Below are 22632 nucleotides of genomic sequence, written 5' to 3' on the forward strand. Positions count from 1 at the left end.
CCCCCCCCCCCCTTCTCCCACTGGTTTGATTATTTATTTCTCTCCAAAGATGGAAATATAGAAAGTAGAACGGAAACTCATCTATACTTTTTATTTTCTATTTTATTTAACAATAAAATCAAATGTTGCCATATTTCTTCACAAATTTGTTCATTCCGAGAAAATTTTTCCTAAATTGGGCAAATATTTCACTACCAACCACTGAGCTAACTATCAATATTTCACTACCAACCACTCAGCTAACTATCAATATTTCATTACCAACCACTCAGCTAACTATCAATATTTCACTACCAACCACTCAGTTAACTATCAACATTTTACTACCAACCACTCAGTTAACTATCAATATTTCACGACCAACCACTCAGCTAACTATCAATATTTCGCTACCAACCACTCAGCTTACTATAAATATTTCACTACCAACCACTCAGCTAACCATCAACATTTCACTACCAACCACTCAGCTAACCATCAATATTTCGCTACAAACCTCTGAACTAACTATCAATATTTCACTACCAACCACTCAGCTAGCTATCAATATTTCACTACAAACCTCTCAGCTAACTAATCAATATATGATATTTCACCAACAACCACTCTGCTAACTAGCAATATTTTACTACCAACCACTCAGCTAACTTAATGCTAACTTCTAACCACGATAGCTAACTAAAATTTTACTTAGGTTCAATATCATAGCAAAAATAAAAATTTGAACTCAACTAGCATGTTTTCCAGCATGTATTTTTCCCAATGCAGCGAGAAAAAAGCCCAAACATGGGGGGGGGGGGGGAATTCATGAGGGGGGACAAATAATATATACTTCAGAATTATTATTTGTGAACACAGAGTACAAGGATATGTTTCAACAACTGAAATATACAGGACTCAAGGGAAACAAATTCAGAATTAAAAATTTACATTTTCGTATCAATATCCGGGAAACTATAAATATTTATATTAGAATATCTATATAAATATTTGTTGTAAACTTTGTTAGAAGCTGGAAAATTTCAACATTTCCCGCATTTTTTTAAGAAACCTTTTAACATTAATTGCTTTATTTTTATCGAATAAAAACCCCCCTCAACTTACACTTGTCTGGCTTTATGTTTTGCTTATATAAAACTTTTAATAGATTATCTCATGGGATTATTTAATTAATATTTCATTAAATAATTATTTAAATGAGTGTTCCAGAATTTTAAAGGAGTTGGGGGAGGTCTTTAACGTCCTTTTAATGTTTAATCGTTAGTATTTATATAACATAAAAATAATGTATTCTTTTAAAGGTGGAGAACTATATACAGCTACGGTTTCTGATTTCTCTGGGTCGGATCCACTCATCTACAAGGAACCTTTGAGAACGGAGCAGTACGATTCAAAAATACTAAATGGTAAGAAAATTTTTAAAATAATTTCGAAATGTTTTCAAATTTTTTTTTCTAGCTCCTGATTTTGTTCGAACCCTGGAGGACGAGGATTACGTTTACTTTTTCTTCAGAGAACAAGCAGTGGAGTACATCAACTGTGGGAAGGTAATTTGTGGAATATAACTATCTCTTTCTTGGGTTCAGGATTATAATATATAAAGTAGTAATCTCTGTTTGTCTGTTTGTTTGGATGTCTGATCATAACTCATGAACCCCTTGGACTTATTACAAAAAAAAACTTAAGGAATTATGATATGAATAGAATAAGATTTATTTTTTGTTTCACAGGGTTACCCACAAAGGATTCTTTGAATATGAACAATTGACTCTTAGACTTTAAACCTTCAACTAGACGGATTATTAGGTCGTCATTAGAGAGTCTCATTTTTTGTGGGTACCCCTGTATATATTATCTCTCCGTTATATATCATGAGTGTATTCTGTATATGCTTCTTGTTTTAGTTAATTACAACTTTTAATTTCTTCTTCGTATTCTTTTATTCTTCAGCTTAACCTAATATTATTATATGCAAAGAAAACTTAGCAATACATTGATGCATTTCTTTTTTCATATACACATTTATTCATTCATTCATGTATCCTTTATGACTTAGTGCATTTCTGTATTAATTTATTTCTATTTTCAAATACGCATTTATTCACCTAGTCTTGGTTCACTTTAGAATTAGTTTATTTCTATTTTCAAATACATATTTATTAATTCATTCATTCACCATTCATTACTGCATGTCTTGGTTCACTTCAGTATTAATTTTTTTCTATTTTCAAATACATATTTAGTAATTCATGCATTCACCATTCATTACTACATGTCTTGGTTCACTTTAGTATTAATTTATTTCTATTTTCAAATACATATTTATTAATTCATTCATTCACCATTCATTACTGCATGTCTTGGTTCACTTCAGTATTAAATTATTTCTATTTCAAATACACATTTATCCATAATTTCATCCTTCCTTCCTCAGTGCTTGTCGTAAGAATGTTTATAAGGTACGATGTGAATCATTTATGGTACTTGTAGAACACCTTCAATATTAAAACAAAGATAATCCATTTTTATATTTTTGTTTGTATTTGTTTGTATATTACTGAGAGAACTAAAACAAGATCAATTTATCCTTCTTCTGCTTCATGCTTTCTTCATCTTCATGATAAATAAAAACAACTGTAAACAAACAATTTGATTAATTACTTTGTCACGGGATAATTAGGCTCATATAATTATAACAAAAATAGAAATATTAGCAACAACAAAAATGATAATGATAAGAATGATAATAATAATATGAAATACATGATAATGATAATAATAATAACAATAATAATATTAGTAATTATAATGATAATAATAATAATAATAGCAACAACAATAACAAAATTAAGGATAACAGTTATAACAATGATAACAATATTAATAATGACAACAATATTAATAATAGTAATAATAATAATAATAATAATAATGATAATAATGATAATAATGATAATAACAATAATAATAACGATAATAATAAAAGAACGATAATAATTATAACAGTGATAACGATAAAATAATTATGATAATGATAACAATAATATAATAATAATATTGTAGAGCGTGTATAGCCGAGTAGGGCGTGTCTGTAAGAAGGATCGAGGTGGTGGGAACAAGTTTAAAGCAAGATGGACGACCTATCTAAAATCTAGATTAAACTGTTCTATCAGCGGAGAATATCCTTTCTACTTCAATCATCTTCGTAAGTTGTATTTTATTTTTGTAAAAATCATCAAATCTACACTTCATTTTATCTGGGAATTCACCGTTTATAAGGATTTTTTATTTTTGAATGCTTAGATTTTCCCTAGTCATGTAAAACTAATGAATTTCAGATCTTGACTATTTTTGCTAATAAAATTCATAGTTTAAAAAATATACCGGTTTACAAAGGCTGCAAAGATTTTATGGCGATTAATTACCTAATCCAAAATATCCAAAACAATTATTTAAAAAGCATCCATAACAACTCATGCTGTTATGAAATACTGATGTAGAATAAACGCTGTGTTACTCAGCAATTTCCCTTCTTTAGCTCCATATTTCATGAAAGTGTCCAGGGGACTAGAAGCAAATCTAGAACTGTCTCCCAACCTGCCCTGTATGGATTGTGTATACCATATAACGACAAATTTCAGTTTTTCCAAGTTTCAGGCATTTTCAAGCCATATCAAACTTCATGCAAGCACTTCATACATAGGAAAATATACTACTGGTAGATCTTAAACTTTAAGCATTTCAAATCCCTTCTATTGTTTTCAAAGAAATTGATAACTTTTTTATTTTTTTATTTCTTAAAACAAATTTTCAACGAAACCCTTTCAGCATTCCTTATATTCCCCCAAACCCTCCCAGAGGATTATGAAAGTTTTCTAGACGTTTCGTTTCAATTCTTAAGTTCACGATAATACCCAATCATACCATTTGATTTAGCAGTATTGGACCCTTTAAACCATATCTTGGACTGCATTATCTAACCATATATAAACTAGAGAAACTGGAGTACTATACCATTTCATCATCCAACCAATATCATGAGTATATTATCATCCGACCTATACATGGAGTGCTTTTTCATCGACATATATCTGAAGTACTTCGTCACCCGACTTACATCAGGAGTTTGTCATCATCCGACCTTTATTAGGCGTACTTAATCATCAGAATTATACCAGAAGAAATTACGTATTTGATATATACTTGGAGTACTTCATCATCTGAATTATACCTGGAGTACTTCATCATCTGACCTATATCAGAAGTACTTCATAATCTGACCTATACCTGAAGTACTCCATTATCAGCCACAAACCTGTAGTATTTCATCATCTGACCTATACCCGCGGAATACTTCCATTATCTGATATTTACCTGGAGTACTTCGTTATCTGATATATACCTGGAGTACTTCATTATCTGATATAGCATGGAGTACTTTATTATCTGATATGTACTTGCAGTACTTCATTATCTGATATATATCTATAGTATTTCATTATCTGATATATACATGGAGTACTTCATTATCTGATATTTACCTGGAGTACTTCATTATCTGATATACACCTGGAGTACTTCATTATCTGATATAGCATGGAGTACTTTATTATCTGATATGTACTTGCAGTACTTCATTATCTGATATATATCTGGAGTATTTCATTATCTGATAGAAACATGGATTACTTCATTATCTGATATAACCTGGAGTACTTCATTATCTGATATATACCTGGAGTACTTTATTATCTGATATATACCTGGAGTACTGCATTATCTGACATGTACCAAGACGGGAGGACTTCGACATTTTACATATTTGAGGAGTATTTCATCATCTGACCTATATCAGAAGTATTTCACCAAACTATATCTGTAGTAACTTGTATCATACCATACAACCATTCTATAGAAATTCGTCATGATAAAATTAATCTGGAAGGTTGAGTAGTTTTGTTATTTAGTTAAATAAAGTGACGAAGCGCCATAAATTCAAATTCAGATGAATCCTCTCCTAGAATAAAATGGACCGAATTATGACGGGAAAAGGATCGACATCTTGAATTGGAATTTGTTAAAAATGAGAAAAGAATTTCTGATTTCATTTTCGGTCTTTGTCAGTCCTGACATTTTCCATCAATTACATTTACCAGGTCTAGCTGAGGGAACCAGGATATATTCAGTATATTCAGTCAAATCTATTTTCATTTCTCCGATGTAAAATAACGGTTTCTATTATCCTCGATGCATAAATTAAAGCATAATTAATCCTTTTTTTGTATTTTACCTGTCAAGGGGTTGAAACTAGATAAATGTTTAATCTTTCATGATAGTTTACTATTTTCCTCCTATATAAAAGCTTATATATAGTGAAACCAGAAAACTATGGAATAACAAGAGTTACACTAAAGTAATAATTAAATATATTTAATGTTGTTACTAAGTAAATAATTTTACTAATAACTTGTTAAAGTCATAATTTGAGTCTAAAGGTCTTCTCCCTAATACAGAGTTTTCAGGTTCTCAATTTAAAATTTACACATTGTCCTTATAGTGGTCTGGCAAAGATGAAATACCTTGTCTTGTATATTCTACTAAATGAATGTTTAATGGTTGTATCAAGGTTAATATGGTTTACTCACTGTTTTCACGTGGATTACCTAGTAATATTATTTTACATTAATTATGTATTAATGAAGTTAATGCATTACCTTTAACATTAACCAAGTGTTTTGCCAAACTATGTCCAGAAAAGAAGGGGGGGAAGAGTATGTCCAGAAATGAAGGGGGGGAGTATGTCCAAAGAAATGGAAAGTTTTATTTGATATGCAATTTTACAATCTACATAAATCATATATATAATGTTATTTAACCACCATATAATTCGTTTTAGTAGTTTTTTGGTGATATTATACGATGTTTTACTGCGGTCTTTCATACTCTATAATTAATTATTTTATTTCCAACCGTCGAACTTTTCAGTTTTCTAATCAATTCCGGCCCACAAATATTTTTTTTGTATATATCTTTTAAAAGTAAAAATTAAGAACATTTGACAGCTATAATTGATAAATGATGAGGTAATATCTTGTATTCTCCGAGTGAAGAGCGCTCTCTTAAAACTACCATATGTTCAAAGCTACGAAGCTTTATGTGAAGTTTTGATGTTTTCAAATATATTTTATTAACTCAAATTTAATTAAGAACTTGGAAACTTGAATAGAATTTATTCCTGGGAAATAACAATACAATACATTTCTGCAGCATCAATGTTAAAAAAATGAACAATCTACAACGCTTGAAATCGATTAATGATTAACTTATTAAGGAAAACAATTGACTTTTCGCGATCTCTTAGTTGACAATAAAATCTACATAAACCAAGACATTTGTATATATGCCAAACGACTGGACCGATTGGGCTGATTTTTTTGTGGATACTCTTGGTTGTTCGGAGGTGTCATAGGCTAAAAAAATCGAATATTGTTTTCTTAATTTTTTTTTTCACGGGCAACGCCGGGCCTTTCAGCTAGTAATTAATAAAATAATTATTCTGTGCAATCAACGTAAAAACAGTTGTCACTGGGTATACCATACTTAAATGCATGAGGCATGTAGCCTTTAGTAGAATATATAAGACAGTATAGAGACAACTTGAAGGTTGTCTTCGATCTTTGACAGGCCTCTAAGGACAAAATGTAAATTAACAAAAGGTTGCATGATTTAAATGTGATTATTATGTTCTGAAGAAATTAATAATACAAAATTTCCGCGACTTTCTGCGCAATCAAAACTCTCAATGTTTATTAGTTTGGAGGTCTTACCGGGTGTACCTGCAGGGAATGAATTCAGATTTAACCGATTTAAAGATCTTTATTTGCTACTTCAATTTCAAATAAAAATTGGTTTAACTATAAAAAAATGAGGTTTTAATTTGAAATTACCATGATCATTATATATATAAATTATAAATTTCTGTTTGTCTGTTTGTTTGTCAACGAACCCATTGACTTCTACAGGGAAAACTTTGTTTCCTGTCAAAGCTAGGTTTCCTAAAATTATATAAATATATTAATCATAAAAAAATGTTATTTCTTTTTCTGATGTACTTCATATCACTTAACTAAAATGTATGAGTGCAATCAAGTGCATTGTATTAATGCATTTACTGTTGTAAATACAATATTTATTGTTTATTGTTTATTATTTATTGTTTGGTGAAATAGCAAAATTATTTTGTATTTAGAATTTTCCACCTATCTTTTCCTATTAAACATTATAATACAAAGACAAGGAAATGATTACTCGCTACTAAAACTTAAGAAACTGAGTTTTTTGCCTTCTGTATCTCTGCAACCCAATGTTTTATATCATTTTATATCTTAATATCATGATTAATGTAATTCACTGTATCATAACTAATTGTGTTTAGAGTCTGTAAGTGGAATTATTGATGGAACATATATGGGAGAGAAGACGAGAATAATATATGCTGTGTTCACTACTCCAGAGAACGCAATCGGTGGCAATGCCATTTGCGCATTCCAGATGAAGGTATAAAGCATTTTCCTGAACCATTTAATAAATATTACTTTTCTATAGGACATCACTCCCCCTGACTCCTGAGTGAGCACCAAACCTAGATATTTAAGAATTAATTTAGCTATTAAATTTTCAAATGATTTCTTCTCCCATAGAAAGTTGCTTTTAAATTTTCTTTTCCTACCCCTAACCGTGTCAGGGGAATCACAAAAAAATTGCCTAAATACCTTCATAATATTAAAGTTGGAAGCGAATAAATTTCAGTGCGCTTCCCACATACTATAATTTCAATTGTTTCCCCCTCTCCTGGAAAATATTAGAAGCAGAGCTGAATCGTATTAATATAATTTCAAAGTATGAAGCTAGTTTTGAAAAAGAAAAATCAAGACATGAGCAACATTTTGAACTTTATAACTACGTCATTTCCTCTAAATCAACTTAGTATAAAGAAAAAAAGAATTTTTATTTTCCCTAAATTGAGATACACTTGGTGTTTTTTGTGCACTTACAAATTGTCGGTATTTGCTGATTATGTGCACTTCAAGAGAAAATCCTCAACGTTGGTTCAGAAAAATTAGGAAAACTCTGAGTGTATATATTGTAGACGGTCAAAAACCCTTGAATGTTCATAAAATAAGGGGAGATAGATAGATAGATAGATAGATATATATTTGAAGGAGAGAGTGGGAAATATATCGATACAAAGGTTTAAAAGTTTCTGAATTGTGAATATTTGATGGAACTTTTAAATACAGGGTTACTTCATTTCATTAATGGTAATTTAAGTGGGTTAGTGTTGACACAGATGAAATGTTTAATACTTTTTTTGGGTTAGCAAAGCGTAATTTTTAGTGGTCCTCCATGCAGAGTTAGAAATGCCCGATTCACAACTGTACGCTGAAAGCTTTTTATGATTAAGTATGAATTATATATCAATGTTTATATTTGAAAAACAGATTAATTTCAGTTGTGGTTTCTGTACAACAGTGAATTGCCCATTTTTTTTTCAGTAAAACATATAGGAATAATCAGAATTGATCTGATAATGGGTTCGAGGATACCTTTTTAAATCTGGCATTACCATCTTTGCATGAAGGGTCTTTTGAAAGTACGCTTAGTACAGTCCCTTTAATGATCTCCTATAGAAATTTTATTGTAGCTATCTATCTATCTATCTATCTATCTATATATCCATCTATCTATCTATCTATCTATCTATCTATCTATCTATCTATCTATCTATCTATCTATCTATTTATCTATCTATCTATCTATCTATCTATCTATCTATCTATCTATTTATCTATCTATCTATCTATCTATCTATCTATCTGTCTATCTATCTATGTATCTGTTCAGGATATTTTGAAAACGTTTGATGGAGCGTTTAAGGAGCAGGAGACTGCTAACTCTAATTGGCTCCCTATACGGGATATGAAGGTTCCGGATCCAAGGCCAGGGCAATGTTCAGAGGTAACCCTTGCTCCATAAACATTCTTTTAGAAATCTAAAACTTAAAATGTTCATTTAATACTTCTGTCATGGGAAAATTGCTACTTGGAAAATTGTCATTTGGGAAAATGTTCATTTGGGAAGTTACTGCTTGGGAAATTGCTCATTTGGGAAGTTGCTCTTGGGAAAAGCCTTTTGGAAATACCTAACACCATCTTTACTCCATGAACATCTTTACTTCATTAACATCCATAAATATCTTTACTTCATTAACATCCATAAATATCTTTACTACATAAACATCTTACTCCATGCACATCTTTACTCCATAAACATCCTTACTCCATAAACATCTTTACTCCATAAACATCCTTACTTCATAAACATCTTTACTTCATTAACATCTATACTCCATAAACATCTTACTCCATAAACATCTTTACTCCATAAACATCTTTACTTCAAAAACATCCTCACTCCATAAACATCTTTACTCTATAAACATCCATACTCCATAAACATCCTTACTCCATAAACATCTTTACTTTATAAACATCCTTACTCTTAAACATCTATACTCCATAAACATCTTACTCCATAAACATCTTTACTCCATAAACATCTTTACTTCAAAAAAATCCTTACTCCATAAACATCTTTACTTCATTAACATCTATACTCCATAAACATCCTTACTACATAAACATCTTTACTCCATAAACATCTTTACTTCAAAAACATCCTTACTCCATAAACATCTTTACCTCATTAACATCTATACTCCATAAACATCCTTACTCCATAAACATCTTTACTCCATAAACATCTTTACTTCAAAAACATCCTTACTCCATAAACATCTTACTCCATCAACATCCTTACTCTATAAACACTCCATCAAAATCCTTCTGTCAAATATGATTCCCTGAAATAAATATTTTCTTTCACCCTGTTAATTAATGAGAAACCAGGATAAAAGTTTTCAACCAAACCTTGCTTTATTTTAATATTTCTCAGTAAAGTTACTCCCCCCCCCCTCCAAACCCCTTCTGAGCTTCCCGCAAACATTTTACCAGAAATTTAATTAAAATTAAATTTAGAATAATGAAATTCAGGCACAATATTATGATTATACCGACATGCTTAATAAAACCGTGTGTCTAGAAAAATGGTATTAACAACAGTGTGCCACGACAAATTAAAAAAAATTGCTCGAAAAAAATACTTCCAACTAAATTTTCTTTGCGTTCATTGAAATAAAGTTGCATCTACAAACCATGGACTAACATATGCTAGATGTGTTCTGTTTGTTTAATTTGAATTTAATCGCATTTAGGATCGACTAGAACTCAACGATCTTTAAATTGTCACAGTGTTACTTGTTTTACTTTTCATTCAAAGTGGATCCGCCAAGAAAAAAGAAGAAATGAGAAAAATGAATGTGTACTTGATCAAATTGTGATCGAAAATTACATCTTCCAGAATCAACTGTTTAATCAGCCTGCCGTGTTTACACTGCACACATCTTCAAAAATGATAAAAAGAATTCTAAATGTTGTCTTGTTGTTTGTATCAGACCTCATTAAATCTGAATTATTCGATATTAGTTGTTTCTTTCTTCGCCCCCGGATATTCTTCTAGTTTTGCCCTTTTCGTGTAAACCCGACAGTATTAGAAACAGATAAAACCTTTAAGAACTTTAAAAACATTATTTTGAGATTTTCTTTTACAATTATTGAGTGTTTGCTTCATTTACCCGATGTCTCCGGGCGATACAGTACAAACTGGGACCGGAAAGGTTGACCCGGCTCGGAAATGTACTACGCGTGCTCCCCGTGATAATGTGAAACAAAAAAGGACCACGATCAAGTAGTTATCCCGAAGCTTTTGTAAAATGAATTAAACAAAATCCTCTTATCCAGTCGTCATAAACCATCAAGGAAAACTTAAATTAAAGGATCAAGCGATTAATAATCACATTCAAAAAATTTCACATTGGATATTCAGAAAAAGTGCTGTACACCATGCAGTGCTAAAGCAAGCAAAAGTTTTGACCTTAGGCTGCAAAGATATATGGTTTAGAAAATTAGAGTTTGAGTGATGAGTTTCTCTATACTTTTGAGTACAATTATAATGGTATTAATTTTATTTATCCATTTTAGGATTCTCAGAAGCTGCCTGAGAACAGCCTAAGATTTATCCAGGATCATAGTATCATGGATGAATCCGTCCCGGCATTCTTCGGAGGAAACCCTATCTACGTCCGAGCTAACATACAGTGAGTAGTTTTTATTTAGGATCCTTATAAGGGCTACAAATATGCATAAGCCATTGCAGATTTATTACTCTTCTATTCCATAAAAAACGTTCCCCAAATTTTACATAAATTGGCCTCTAATATTTTATACATATATATCTATCTACAATTCTTCTAAATTTAACACTCTCAGATCCGTGAAATAAAAACTATTTTTACCAAATTTAACCATTTATTTATGAATACATAAAAAACCATGTTTACTGTTGAAACCTTATTTTAAAATCTTTGACTTCTTTCAAGTTGAATATGTAAAGCAGGTTTCATATTTAGAATAAATTCAAACTTTTTTCAATTTACTTTTTTTCAACACATGTGATATAAGACACAAATTAAAAGATTTAATTTTAAGTTTTTTCTCAAAATTCTTAAGATTTCGCCTGAAAAATTAACTCACTGTGATTTGCTGTATCCATTGCAAAACTTTCTTATGTAATTTTTTGCCAGCAAAAAAGCACTTGTTTTTTAATATTTTCTCCAATTTTTCAACATTTGAGAAAAAATTGAAAATATTTCTTAAAATATTAGTTTTTTTAAGAATTTAACCCAAAGCCTGTGATTTGCTCTACATTGCAAAACTTTTGGCGTGGTTTTTGGCCAATTTTTATCAAGTTTATTTTCGGAATGATTTTGGGTATTTCTTGACACCATTTTAATTGTAATTGTTTTGAGGGTTCAGAAGAGAAAGAAAAAAGAGAGAGGAGGGATTGGATCAAATCAATACTTTTTACTTAGTTACAAATTAAGTTAAGGACGGGGGGGGGGGGTACATGACTTTATCTTTACTTTTCCTTTCTCTTATTCTAAGTAAATATGGTAGTAGGATTTTTCGCATTTTTTTTATCTCACCCTGTTTAAAAACTTTAGACTTTCAAGAACTGTGTATATCATGTTTATTTGAAAAGCTTTTCTCTTAAAATATTTTTTTTCTGACTTTTTTTCCCAATTTTGTGAAATCTAGCCTTTGTACTATATACCTCAATCCTTTTCTGGAGGGGGTAGGCGGGGAGGTTGCCCCCCCCCCCCTCCGATGATATTTACTAAAACGGTTATGGATGCTCGGCTTTCAGGGCGCTTCGCGCTTGTCTTTTTTTATCTTTTGATTGTGGCTCTGTCCGGGTAGAAATTAAAACTAAAATAAAAACAAATCTATTCGAGGGGTCATTCATTAATTTGAGGATTTTCAAAATGTTACGAAAATCAAAATTTTTTGAGATAATTTTTTTATTGTGAGCATCTTTAAACCTTTCCTAAGATCATGTGAGGTCCCTGGCCCTGGGCTTGATCAGTTCAGCCATTTTGACATTTATCAGTTACAAACAAACAAACAAAGTATATAAATAGATTTAGATCGCAGATTTTACATTGAAAAATGAAAATAATATGATTGCTTCTTTATGCAGTTTTTGTGCAAAAAAAAACGATAATTGATTTTGAAAACTAACCCAATTTTGCAAAAACTTATTTGCAGGAAAGTGAGAAATAAATTAAATTTGGCTAAATTTCAGATATCCGAGTCAATTTAGAGAGATTGCAATCCATCCTGGAGTGAAGACCACCGACGGGATGGTCTATGACGTCATGTTTGTCGGGACGGATCGCGGTCAAGTTCTCAAGATGATCAACTCCGTGGATCAAAAGGGATCGAAACCGATCCTGATCGAAGAGCTTCAAGTTGTGCCTCAGGAGGAACCGATCCTTAATCTTCAAATAATCGGCTCCAAGCTTCTTGTTACAACCAGCGACGAGCTTCTTCAGCTCCCGCTCCATAGATGTGGAGTAGCATTGAGCTGTTCAGCTTGTGTTCGGCTCCAGGATCCATACTGTGGTTGGAGCATACTAACCGCTAAATGCGTGAGTAACACCAATTTTGAGCCAATGTACGCTTCAGAGTTTTTGCAAAATGTAACTTTTGGAAGACATAGACAATGTGGAGATTCCGAGTCCCCAGTTGTTATAGAACAATTCATGGGACCTCAGGGTTCAGTACAACCAGGAGAGAACAGAGATGTGAGTATAGAGGTTCCAACTGATCGTTATACAACAGAGGAGTTATGTATGGCAGTAGCTACCTCAGTCGTCTGTGCTCTTATACTAGGATTCATTGCAGGGTTCCTAGCAGCCAGGTATTCAGTACCCGTACCATAATATTCAGTACCCGTAAACCATAGTGTTCAGTACCCGATTCAGTACCCGTACCATAAATAGTATTCAGTACCCGTACCATATATAGTATTCAGTACCCGTGTCCCGTACCATATATAGTATTCAGTACCCGTGTCCCGTACCATAAATAATATTCAGTACTCGTGTCCCGTACCATAAAAAGTATTCAGTACCCGTGTCCCGTACCATATATAGTATTCAGTACCCGTGTCCCGTACCATATATATAGTATTCAGTACCCGTGAAAATAATCTTACCTTATCGAAATTATTTATTTTGATTTTTAAGCCATTGCAGATTTATTACTCTTCTATTCCAATTTTGGCACAAATCATCAAATTTTAGAGTTGTCTTCTCCCCATAATTGGTCTTGTTTGGTACTTGAAATAGGTTAACGATTTGTAGTTGCATTGATTCAGATCAGTTTAGAATAATCCATTTCATAACACTATTTCAAGCACCATTTTAAATAAGGTATTTTAAATAATTCTATCCAAAAAACGATGTCCCGTACCATATATAGTATTCAGTACCCGCACCATGAGTATTCAGATGTACAAACACCATTGCATCCATCACCCTTAACTTAGTATTGCTATTTGGTTCCCGGTGCATAACAGTTATAGATAGCAATAAATCATTTTAGCAATGTAATCTAACATATAAACATTTATTGGAACTGAAAGAACAAGTTAATTGCCACTCTTTTAGTTTATTACTATATATTATTAATGCTTTATATTTGAAACTCTAAATGCTAAGTATTACTAATTAATTTGACACCTTTTCCCCGTTCTACTGGTCAATTTCCCCACAAATTGTTATAAATTATGTTTTAATTCACGAAATGTCTCTTTTATTCTTCTTCCCTTTTTCCACCTTTTTCCTCCGATTAGTTTAGTTCAAGATTTTTTTTTTAACAAAGCTTTTCAGATCGATCTTCTTTAAATTATCTTTCCATTACATTTCCCATTCCAACATTGATTCTCAGATAAGTGACGCCATTTTAAGCGACTCAAAATTTGTTAAGGTGTTTGTCTGAATTACAGTTACCCTTTAATCCTTTGCTGAATCAAGAGTAAAGGAGATATCCTTGTTTTCAAGATGATTTTTTTTCTTTCAATTGTGCTTTTTACACGAGTTACTTACAGATTTATGCCGTATGAAGAAAATTGTCAGAAATTAATTAATATAGATAAACGATGATACAGTAAAACCCTTAATAACGAATACATCGGAAGAATTTATCAAATGCCGTCTTGACATTTTTTCAATGAGTTTTATACTGTATTACGTAAATTTCAGTATTTGCGAAAATAAATAAATATCCATGAATATGCGGGAACAGTGTTAAAGAGTTCCATATAATCATTTAATTAAAAAACTAAATATCTGCAACATTCCATCATCAGAAAGTGAAGAATACGACATTTGATTAATTCTTTCGATGTATTCGTTATTAAGGGTTTCACTGTATCTTAGTCATTGTTAAAGGGTATCGTTGTGAATTGGACATGCCGCTTTATTAATGGATGCTTACTTAATACCACGTATACAATCCATTTAATTGACGGGTAGATTGAAATTTCGTTGGAAAAAAGTAACCGAAAATTTATCAAAACCAACTCGAGAACATTGAACAAAATAAAACAATTCTGAATTTGTCTGAACTACTGTTGTTGTTTATGTTTATTTTATCATATTTAGAATTTGTAATTCTGGTTTAAACTGCAAATATTGTTCACTGCAGGATGGGAATAATATAATTTTATGTTTATTCTGCGACTATTTTCTCGACTCACATAAACAATTTTTAGTTTTTATGCGAAAGAATTGAGTCTTAGTCACAAATGCAAATTTTCTAATTACTGTAATTTTGCATCCTGATGGTGTAAGCAGCCTCTGAAATTTTTAATCTCAAACTCAAGTTATTTGATCTAACAGAATTATTAGTTTGAATTATATATAGTCTGTGGCATTGGGTTGCAAAGATTTAGGGATTGGAATCTCAAAAGATGTGACAAAGACTTAAGTCTCTAAAAAGTTAATTTCCCCAAAAAATAGTAAAGCACTATGAAATATTTCAAGCAATTGCAAGAGGCAAGCCAGGTTTGCGCTAAAATCTAAGCCCAATATGATAACCCGTTAAAACAGCTTAAACAAGTCACCATTCTTTTCTCCACTTTAGCAATATTGTACTCATAGAGAATAGAATATATATACCCTTTGGATAGCCTTGTATGTAAAGTTGTTTAAAACCCCAAACAACTTTGTGTTATGTGCAAATCTCTCTTCTTTGGGGAGAAGGGGGAAGGGTGATTTAAAAAAAATATTTTTTACGATTTTATATTTCTTTTTCAAAGGTTTCATTTATTCTTTATTTAGGCGATGTCAGTTTGGAGGAGAGAATCCATATCATGTGCCTTACTTAAATAGGTAATAAGAAAATATACTGTTTCAAATAAAATAAAACATTATTATCTTAACCCTTTAAAAGAAAGTTATAAAGAGTGTACGCTGTGTACAATGTGAACTCAATACTCTTGTATCTTGAAGATACCAAATATTCAAAGTTCGAAATGGTTTAAACGAATGTAAACACTTAGTTTTTGCGATTTCTAGAAAGTTAATATCATTATATATCCACGATAACAGCTTGCAAATCAACTTTTCAACCATTATATGCGTCTTCGTATATTAATATGGATAAATTCGACATTCTTACTCAGTATATGGTCCTGGTGTGAATCGTATACTCTATAATTGGAGTGTCACCTAAAATTACGCCGATACAATATATATGTTATTCCGATTGGGTACTATTTGGCCTTATCCTCTTCCTAGTGTATATTACTAAAAAATTAAAGATTTCAGGGTTGGACAAATATCGTATTGAGTAAATCTGAATATATATTGTATATTGTATAAAAATCTTCAATATCTTCAATATATATTGAAATTGGGAAATATTACACTAGTCTAAACATATACTTTGTACACCTCTACTCCTAAATCTGTTCTAGCCAAAAATAAAAAAATGCCAATTTTTGTAAATCTTGTTTTTGCAAAACCAACCTAAAACATTTGCTCTGGAAATATTGAATGTGGGAAAATATGAAATATATGTTTTGTTCTCCAATAGAAATATTTTTAAAACATAGATAGGGGCCTTTCAGACACAATATTCGGGGGAACATAGATAGGGGCCTTTTAGACACATTATTTGGGGGAACATAGATAGGGGCCTTTTAGACACATTATTCGCGGGAACATAGATAGGGGCCTGTTAGACACATTATTCGGGGGAACATAGATATAGGGGCCTTTTAGACACATTATTCAGGGGAACATAGATAGGGGCCTTTTAGACACATTATTCGCGGTAACATAGATATAGGGGCCTTTTAGACACATAATTCAGGGGAACATAGATATAGGGGCCTTTTAGACAAATTATTCGCGGTAACATAGATGTAGGGGCCTTTTAGACACATTATTCGGGGGAACACAGATAGGGGCCTTTTAGACACATTATTCGGGGGAACATAGATATAGGGGCCTTTTAGACACATTATTCAGGGGAACATAGATAGGGGCCTGTTAGACACATTATTCGGGGGAACATAGATATAGGGGCCTTTTAGACACATTATTCAGGGGAACATAGATAGGGGCCTTTTAGGCACATTATTCGGGGGAACATAGATATAGGGGCCTTTTAGACATATTATTCGGGGGAACATAGAAAGGGGTCTTCCTTTCCGAATTTTACGGGAACATAATTCCCATAAATCTGATGTAAAAAAGTATACTTCTGCTTATTTTAGTAATCGCCACAATTAGTGCAAGTGTTGGTGCAAATATTTAATGCGTATATTAAACTGTTTGACGTCATTAGCCTTCAAATCATGCAACCAGTCAAGATTGTAATACAAGGAAAGGTATTTCAGAGGTGTACGCATCTTTTGTACTGCAGTGTTGCTGGGCGGTAATGTAAACACAAGACGGATGTCGAAGCCTGACATGGTATCCATCTTTCAAATAAAAAAAATCAATGAAATATTCTGGTCAAAGGAAACTATGTGAGTCATCAAAATTATCAAAATGTAATGCTTTTAACCTCCTTGGATACCAAATGAACACTGATGCATCTATTCTTGTTTACAAATTCCGCCCAGACAGAACTGGTTTCAAAATGTACGCAAAGTATACGCAACTGCAATTAACTTTCCTTGCATTAAATACCTTGCAACCAGTTATTGATGGTGGAGATATCTTGCGGAAGTAACTCAGGGAGTTTTGTGATTTAACCATGGGAAAATGGAATTTGAAGGAATTACACTTTAAGATAAAAACACGACAAAATCCTTATCATTGTTGCAGGATTGATGCTGTAAAGGGCAACTGTCAATTAGAAATTCAATTGGATCACTCAAATGTACACTCCCGTTAACTCAGATAGAAAACGGCCATACGTCTACACCGTCGATTATTAGAGCAAGGACTAAAAATACTTGGTTTCTGGCACTTATTTTCTACAATACATTTCTTCAGAATTAAAATAACAAATTTGAAATGTTTAGATCCGGGTATGAGGAGGAGAACATTTACGCCAAGGTGGACGATATGACCTTCTACCCCGTAGTGTCCACCACCCACACTCAGGACACCCTGATGAAGCACAACATCATCAACAACCTCCTCGTGACCGATCAGCTGGAGAGTAAAACCCTGGACCTTCACCAGGCTCATGCAAACAAGAACAAGGACTTTAATACATTCAACGCCTTCAGTACTGTACATAGGTAATATTATATACATTTAGTTCTGTACATAGGTAATATTATATAAACTTTTGGTACTGTACATAGGTAATATTATATACTTTCGGTACTGTACATAGGTAATATCATGTACTTTCTGTACTGTATATAGGTAATATTATATACTTTCAATACTGTACATAGGGATAATATATACGTACAGTAGTACTGTACGTAGGTAAATGTACATTAAATTTCAAATATCTACTAAATCAAGTGCAACTTCGTGTAGTTTTTATATGTATGATTTTGAAAATGAAAATGATGAAGTATCTCCAAAAAATCTATTTTTAACATATAATTTTGTTAGTTCCATTTCAATAGTTTTTAGTATATTTTAGTATATTGTAAGCGTAGCTAACGATTGAGATAAGCTACTAGAATATACTTCGAACTTTATTGATTAAGTCTACAACTGATTAAACCAGTAAACTAATTAGTTTTAATTAATAATAATTGTATTTATAATTTCAGATCTCAGAAGATCTATCTGTAGATGAACCGAGCATATCCAGAACCTTGGAACCTGTAGATTAGATTTCCTACATACAGTACATACAGTACACATAGTTCTCTATAGAACTCTTTGTTAAAATATTCAGTATAGAGAGAGATCAACGATTTTGCAAGTCTAGATCGTTAAATTTGCAGATAAGGATGCAAAAAAGTTAACATTTTCATAATTCCTAAACTTCCAACTTCTCTTCTGTGCTTGAAAAAAAAACTGTTGATGCCTAAAAAAAATTTTCTTGTTAATATTCTTTTTAATTAAAAAATCATAAATTATTTATTGTAAAAAATCTTCCCCTGTACAAAAATAGTTTTTAAAAATTAAGATTAACACATTTTAGCCAACATTTAAGAAAAGTTCTTCCACAAAAACTTTTTCATCAAATTTTTTTGGTATTGTTAATGATGCACTGACTTTGAGACTTATATTTTTAAAGACAAATATTTGTAATCACTATGCAATTATGCATTTGCTTGCACGCAACACGATGCAGAGTCCTCCATTTTCTTTTTTACAAATCTGTAAAACGTATTTTCAATGTGAATTGTCCATATCTAGTAATGTAAAACAGTTAAATCTATCCAGATCTTACTCCGCAATCAGCTGATATTATTTAGCCATGCTGGTTTTGGGTTTCACAGTTATTGTCAGCTGATATTGGTCTGGTGTGGTAATGCATACTAAATGGGTTCCAAGATCCATTCCATTTCAGCTGGTTTTGGTTCGGAAATTTTCATCTGACCAGCTGTGTTCGGTTTGATTTGGCTGTTTAACGGTCAGTATTTGATATTTCAATGGCTGTGATTGATTCTAGTATCCGTATTGAGATAGAGCCTAGTGTGATACATAACATTCACCCCCAATCCGTTCTTTAGAGTTCCAACCAGCCTTCAATTATGTTTTTAAAGCAAATTATGGATTTTCAGTTTTATTTCTATTCTAATAAATTCTGTGGGGAAACTAAATCGCACCATTTCCCAATTCTGCTTATATAATTTCTATAAATGCATTTTCTGCAATCTTATTTCCTTGAGAATCCCTTTAAGACCATTCACAATGTTATTATAATCCTGGACCAAAAAAACGTTCTTTATTTAAAAAAGTGCATTTATGAAAATACATTTTTGAAGAATTTTATTGGGAACTAATATTTTAGATCCCTTCCCTATAGGGTTAAATGAAAATAAATTATTAACCTTAATTATCCGGGTACCAGTATATCCGGTGCCCCCCTCCCCCTCCAAAGATGATTGTTGAGTAGATGCTAGCACCCCCTCCCCCTAGATCTCCAGATATATATCAGTGTTTACTAAATAAGCTTGCTAAAGTAATCATCCTTGAAAAACATAAATTATTTTTGAAAAATTAAAGCTATTGCTAAACTTTGTAGGTGGATGAAGGATGTCAAAACTTAACTCAATAGAATTCCCGTCACATTTTTTCTTTCTTTGTAATCTCCTTACTTTCAGTATCGACTAATACCAATTCCACTAAGTTTTAACAAATTTTTTCAAATCCTCATTTTCATCCAAAATGATCAAAACAAACATATAAATAATCCCCAAATGCCTTTGATTAGAAATATTAAACCTTCCACTGCGCGTGCGCCATGTATATGAGAGGGCGGAGGGTATTAGAAGTATAATTGTACAGTATATGTTTACTTCAATCCCATGTTATGTTAAAACAATTGAATAAAATATTACCGCTTTAACTGTTCTCAGTTGTCGATATATTATCATGAGAGTGAGAGATGAGAGCTTCTTAAAGACAGGGTCGGCCAAATAGATTATCAAGTACAATAGGTGGCAACAGAGAAATTAACAAATTATACATGACGTCACAAGTGTCAAATATAACAAGGAAAAAAAAAATTTCTCACATCAGTTGACATGTTTTTCAAGATTAAATAAAAAAGTTTAAAAACAGAAAAAAGAACAAAAAATTGCACTTTTTTTACTGTAAAATTATCAATACTGTTAATAATTTTGTCGAACACAAAAACTAAGTTGACACTTATGACGTAAGAATACAGCTGTACTGAGAGTGTACACATTCTACGTTGCCATCTATTGTATACTAGAATCTATTTGGGGCCGGCTACCTACAAAAAATGAGATTGTAAAGTTGAAACTTTTATGTCTATTTATTATGATTCAAGCTTCACATGTCTAAATAGTAATTACAAGGTTACCTACAAAGGATAAGACACGGACACTCGTATATCATAATGATTCCTAGATTAAATTAAGTAGTTCAGCCTTGAACCTAGCCGTTCAATGGTTTATTTAGTGATTTAGCAACGAAATAAAGAAGTTTACTGTTGCTGTGAATAATGAGTATAAGGAAACAGACAGTTTTGGTTCCGTACAGTCGTCTATAAAGTCTCATCCTTTGTGGGTAACCCCGGAGGTACACGTTTTCAGAAAATTTACATAAATAGTGACAACTGTTTAATATTTACACCTTTGATATAAGAGAAATGTGATATCCATATTATTCTGTCTGAAAAATAATTATTTTCATAGATTATCTCTAAGAGTGTCTGTTAGATTTATGCTGCGAAGATTATGAAGGATATGAAAACGACGATATATATCTTCCTTAATGTTAACAAAAAACTTTCTCAGGACAATAGAAAATAGTTAATACAATGAGGGGAAATTGACTATTTTCATGTTTTGTTTTTTTATTCGTTTTTGCGAAATATGGCTTAATCTCGAGCGTGATTCATTTAATTTGTGATAATTGGTCTGTCGTCTTGTTAGTGTGTATACACACTGTTCAATTTACTCGACCTCTGCTTAAAAGTCAGTCCTGTACTTTAAATAAACAGTATTTTTCAGTGATATTGACCTATATCCTATACCCTGTATTCTGGATGAGTATATATCTATTTACAATATTATGTATTCCATCCATGGATATTTATTCTGTTTCACTGATATTTAATTATTTTCCGGATCCTGACATATTTTCAGGATAAACTACATAGTTTAGAATTTTAAATTTTAGTTTAATACAAACATAAATTTCAAGGAAAAGAGGGGGGCAAGAATATTTGACCCAGCATGTATTTTTTCAATGCACTGGAGAAAATATCTTGACACTGGACAGTGATCTAAAGGTTGCAAGCTCTCAGGCAAAAATCAATGATGAGAATTGTGCCAATAACTTCTTAAATATTAAAGCTTTAACAAATACTTTTTTATTGTAAATTGTCCAGGGCTACAAAAAAAAACATAGGTTGCGACACTCAAAAGTCGCCCAGTCTTGAAAATTGATGCAACTTTTATAGCACTCTGGATCTATGTAATAATTGAAATACCATACCACATGAAATTCCCGGATAATTGTAACTCCCTCAATTTTCAAATCCTGATAAACGGTGTAGGCGTAAACACGATGGTTTAGCTGACTAAGATTTGAAATATACACTGAAAATAATATAAAAAAGATTAAAGGAATTGACTCTTTGCAACAAACTCTGATTTTCTAATCCCTATATCTTTAGATTCCGACGTCGTAAACCTTTTAAATTTCAAACTATGAAAAATATAAGTTTGAAATATCAAAGGTTTACGACATTGGGTTCCAAAGATATTGGGATTAGGAAATCAGAGTTTGTGGCAAAGAGTCAATTCCTTTATAATTAAAATACACATTTTAAAGTAGTGCTAAAAAATATAGAAATTCATCAATTTAATGAAAATGAATTGTTAATGAATCATTTGACGGAAATAGAATATAATTTATTTCATTTTTGTTATCTTTCCTTTAATCATTTTATCGTTTCCTTTCTGTTGCATCTCTCCAAT

At 31.7% G+C, this 22632-nt stretch overlaps 1 protein-coding gene across 4 annotated transcripts in view; it reads left to right on the plus strand.

The window, feature by feature from the left end:
• LOC111703309 (semaphorin-1A) overlaps positions 1–20533 on the plus strand; it is a 41861-nt gene extending 21328 nt beyond the window's left edge. For 3 of the 4 annotated variants that reach the window (XM_023475211.1, XM_023475213.1, XM_023475212.1), the window contains exons 7-16: positions 1302–1406; positions 1459–1547; positions 3064–3205; positions 7436–7557; positions 8905–9018; positions 11160–11275; positions 12823–13440; positions 15866–15916; positions 18064–18285; positions 18778–20533. In XM_023475211.1, the coding sequence (XP_023330979.1) occupies positions 1302–1406; positions 1459–1547; positions 3064–3205; positions 7436–7557; positions 8905–9018; positions 11160–11275; positions 12823–13440; positions 15866–15916; positions 18064–18285; positions 18778–18799 (1601 nt within the window). In that variant the 3' untranslated portion in view covers positions 18800–20533. Of the gene's footprint in view, positions 1–1301; positions 1407–1458; positions 1548–3063; positions 3206–7435; positions 7558–8904; positions 9019–11159; positions 11276–12822; positions 13444–15865; positions 15917–18063; positions 18286–18777 lie in introns of those variants that run through there. The other variant, XR_002765591.1, reaches the window with a different exon arrangement.
• Positions 20534–22632: the final 2099 nt, after the last annotated feature.

The sequence above is a fragment of the Eurytemora carolleeae genome, unplaced genomic scaffold (genome assembly GCF_000591075.1).
Source record: "Eurytemora carolleeae unplaced genomic scaffold, Eaff_2.0 scaffold534, whole genome shotgun sequence".
Classification (NCBI taxonomy): Eukaryota; Metazoa; Arthropoda; class Copepoda; order Calanoida; family Temoridae; genus Eurytemora; species Eurytemora carolleeae.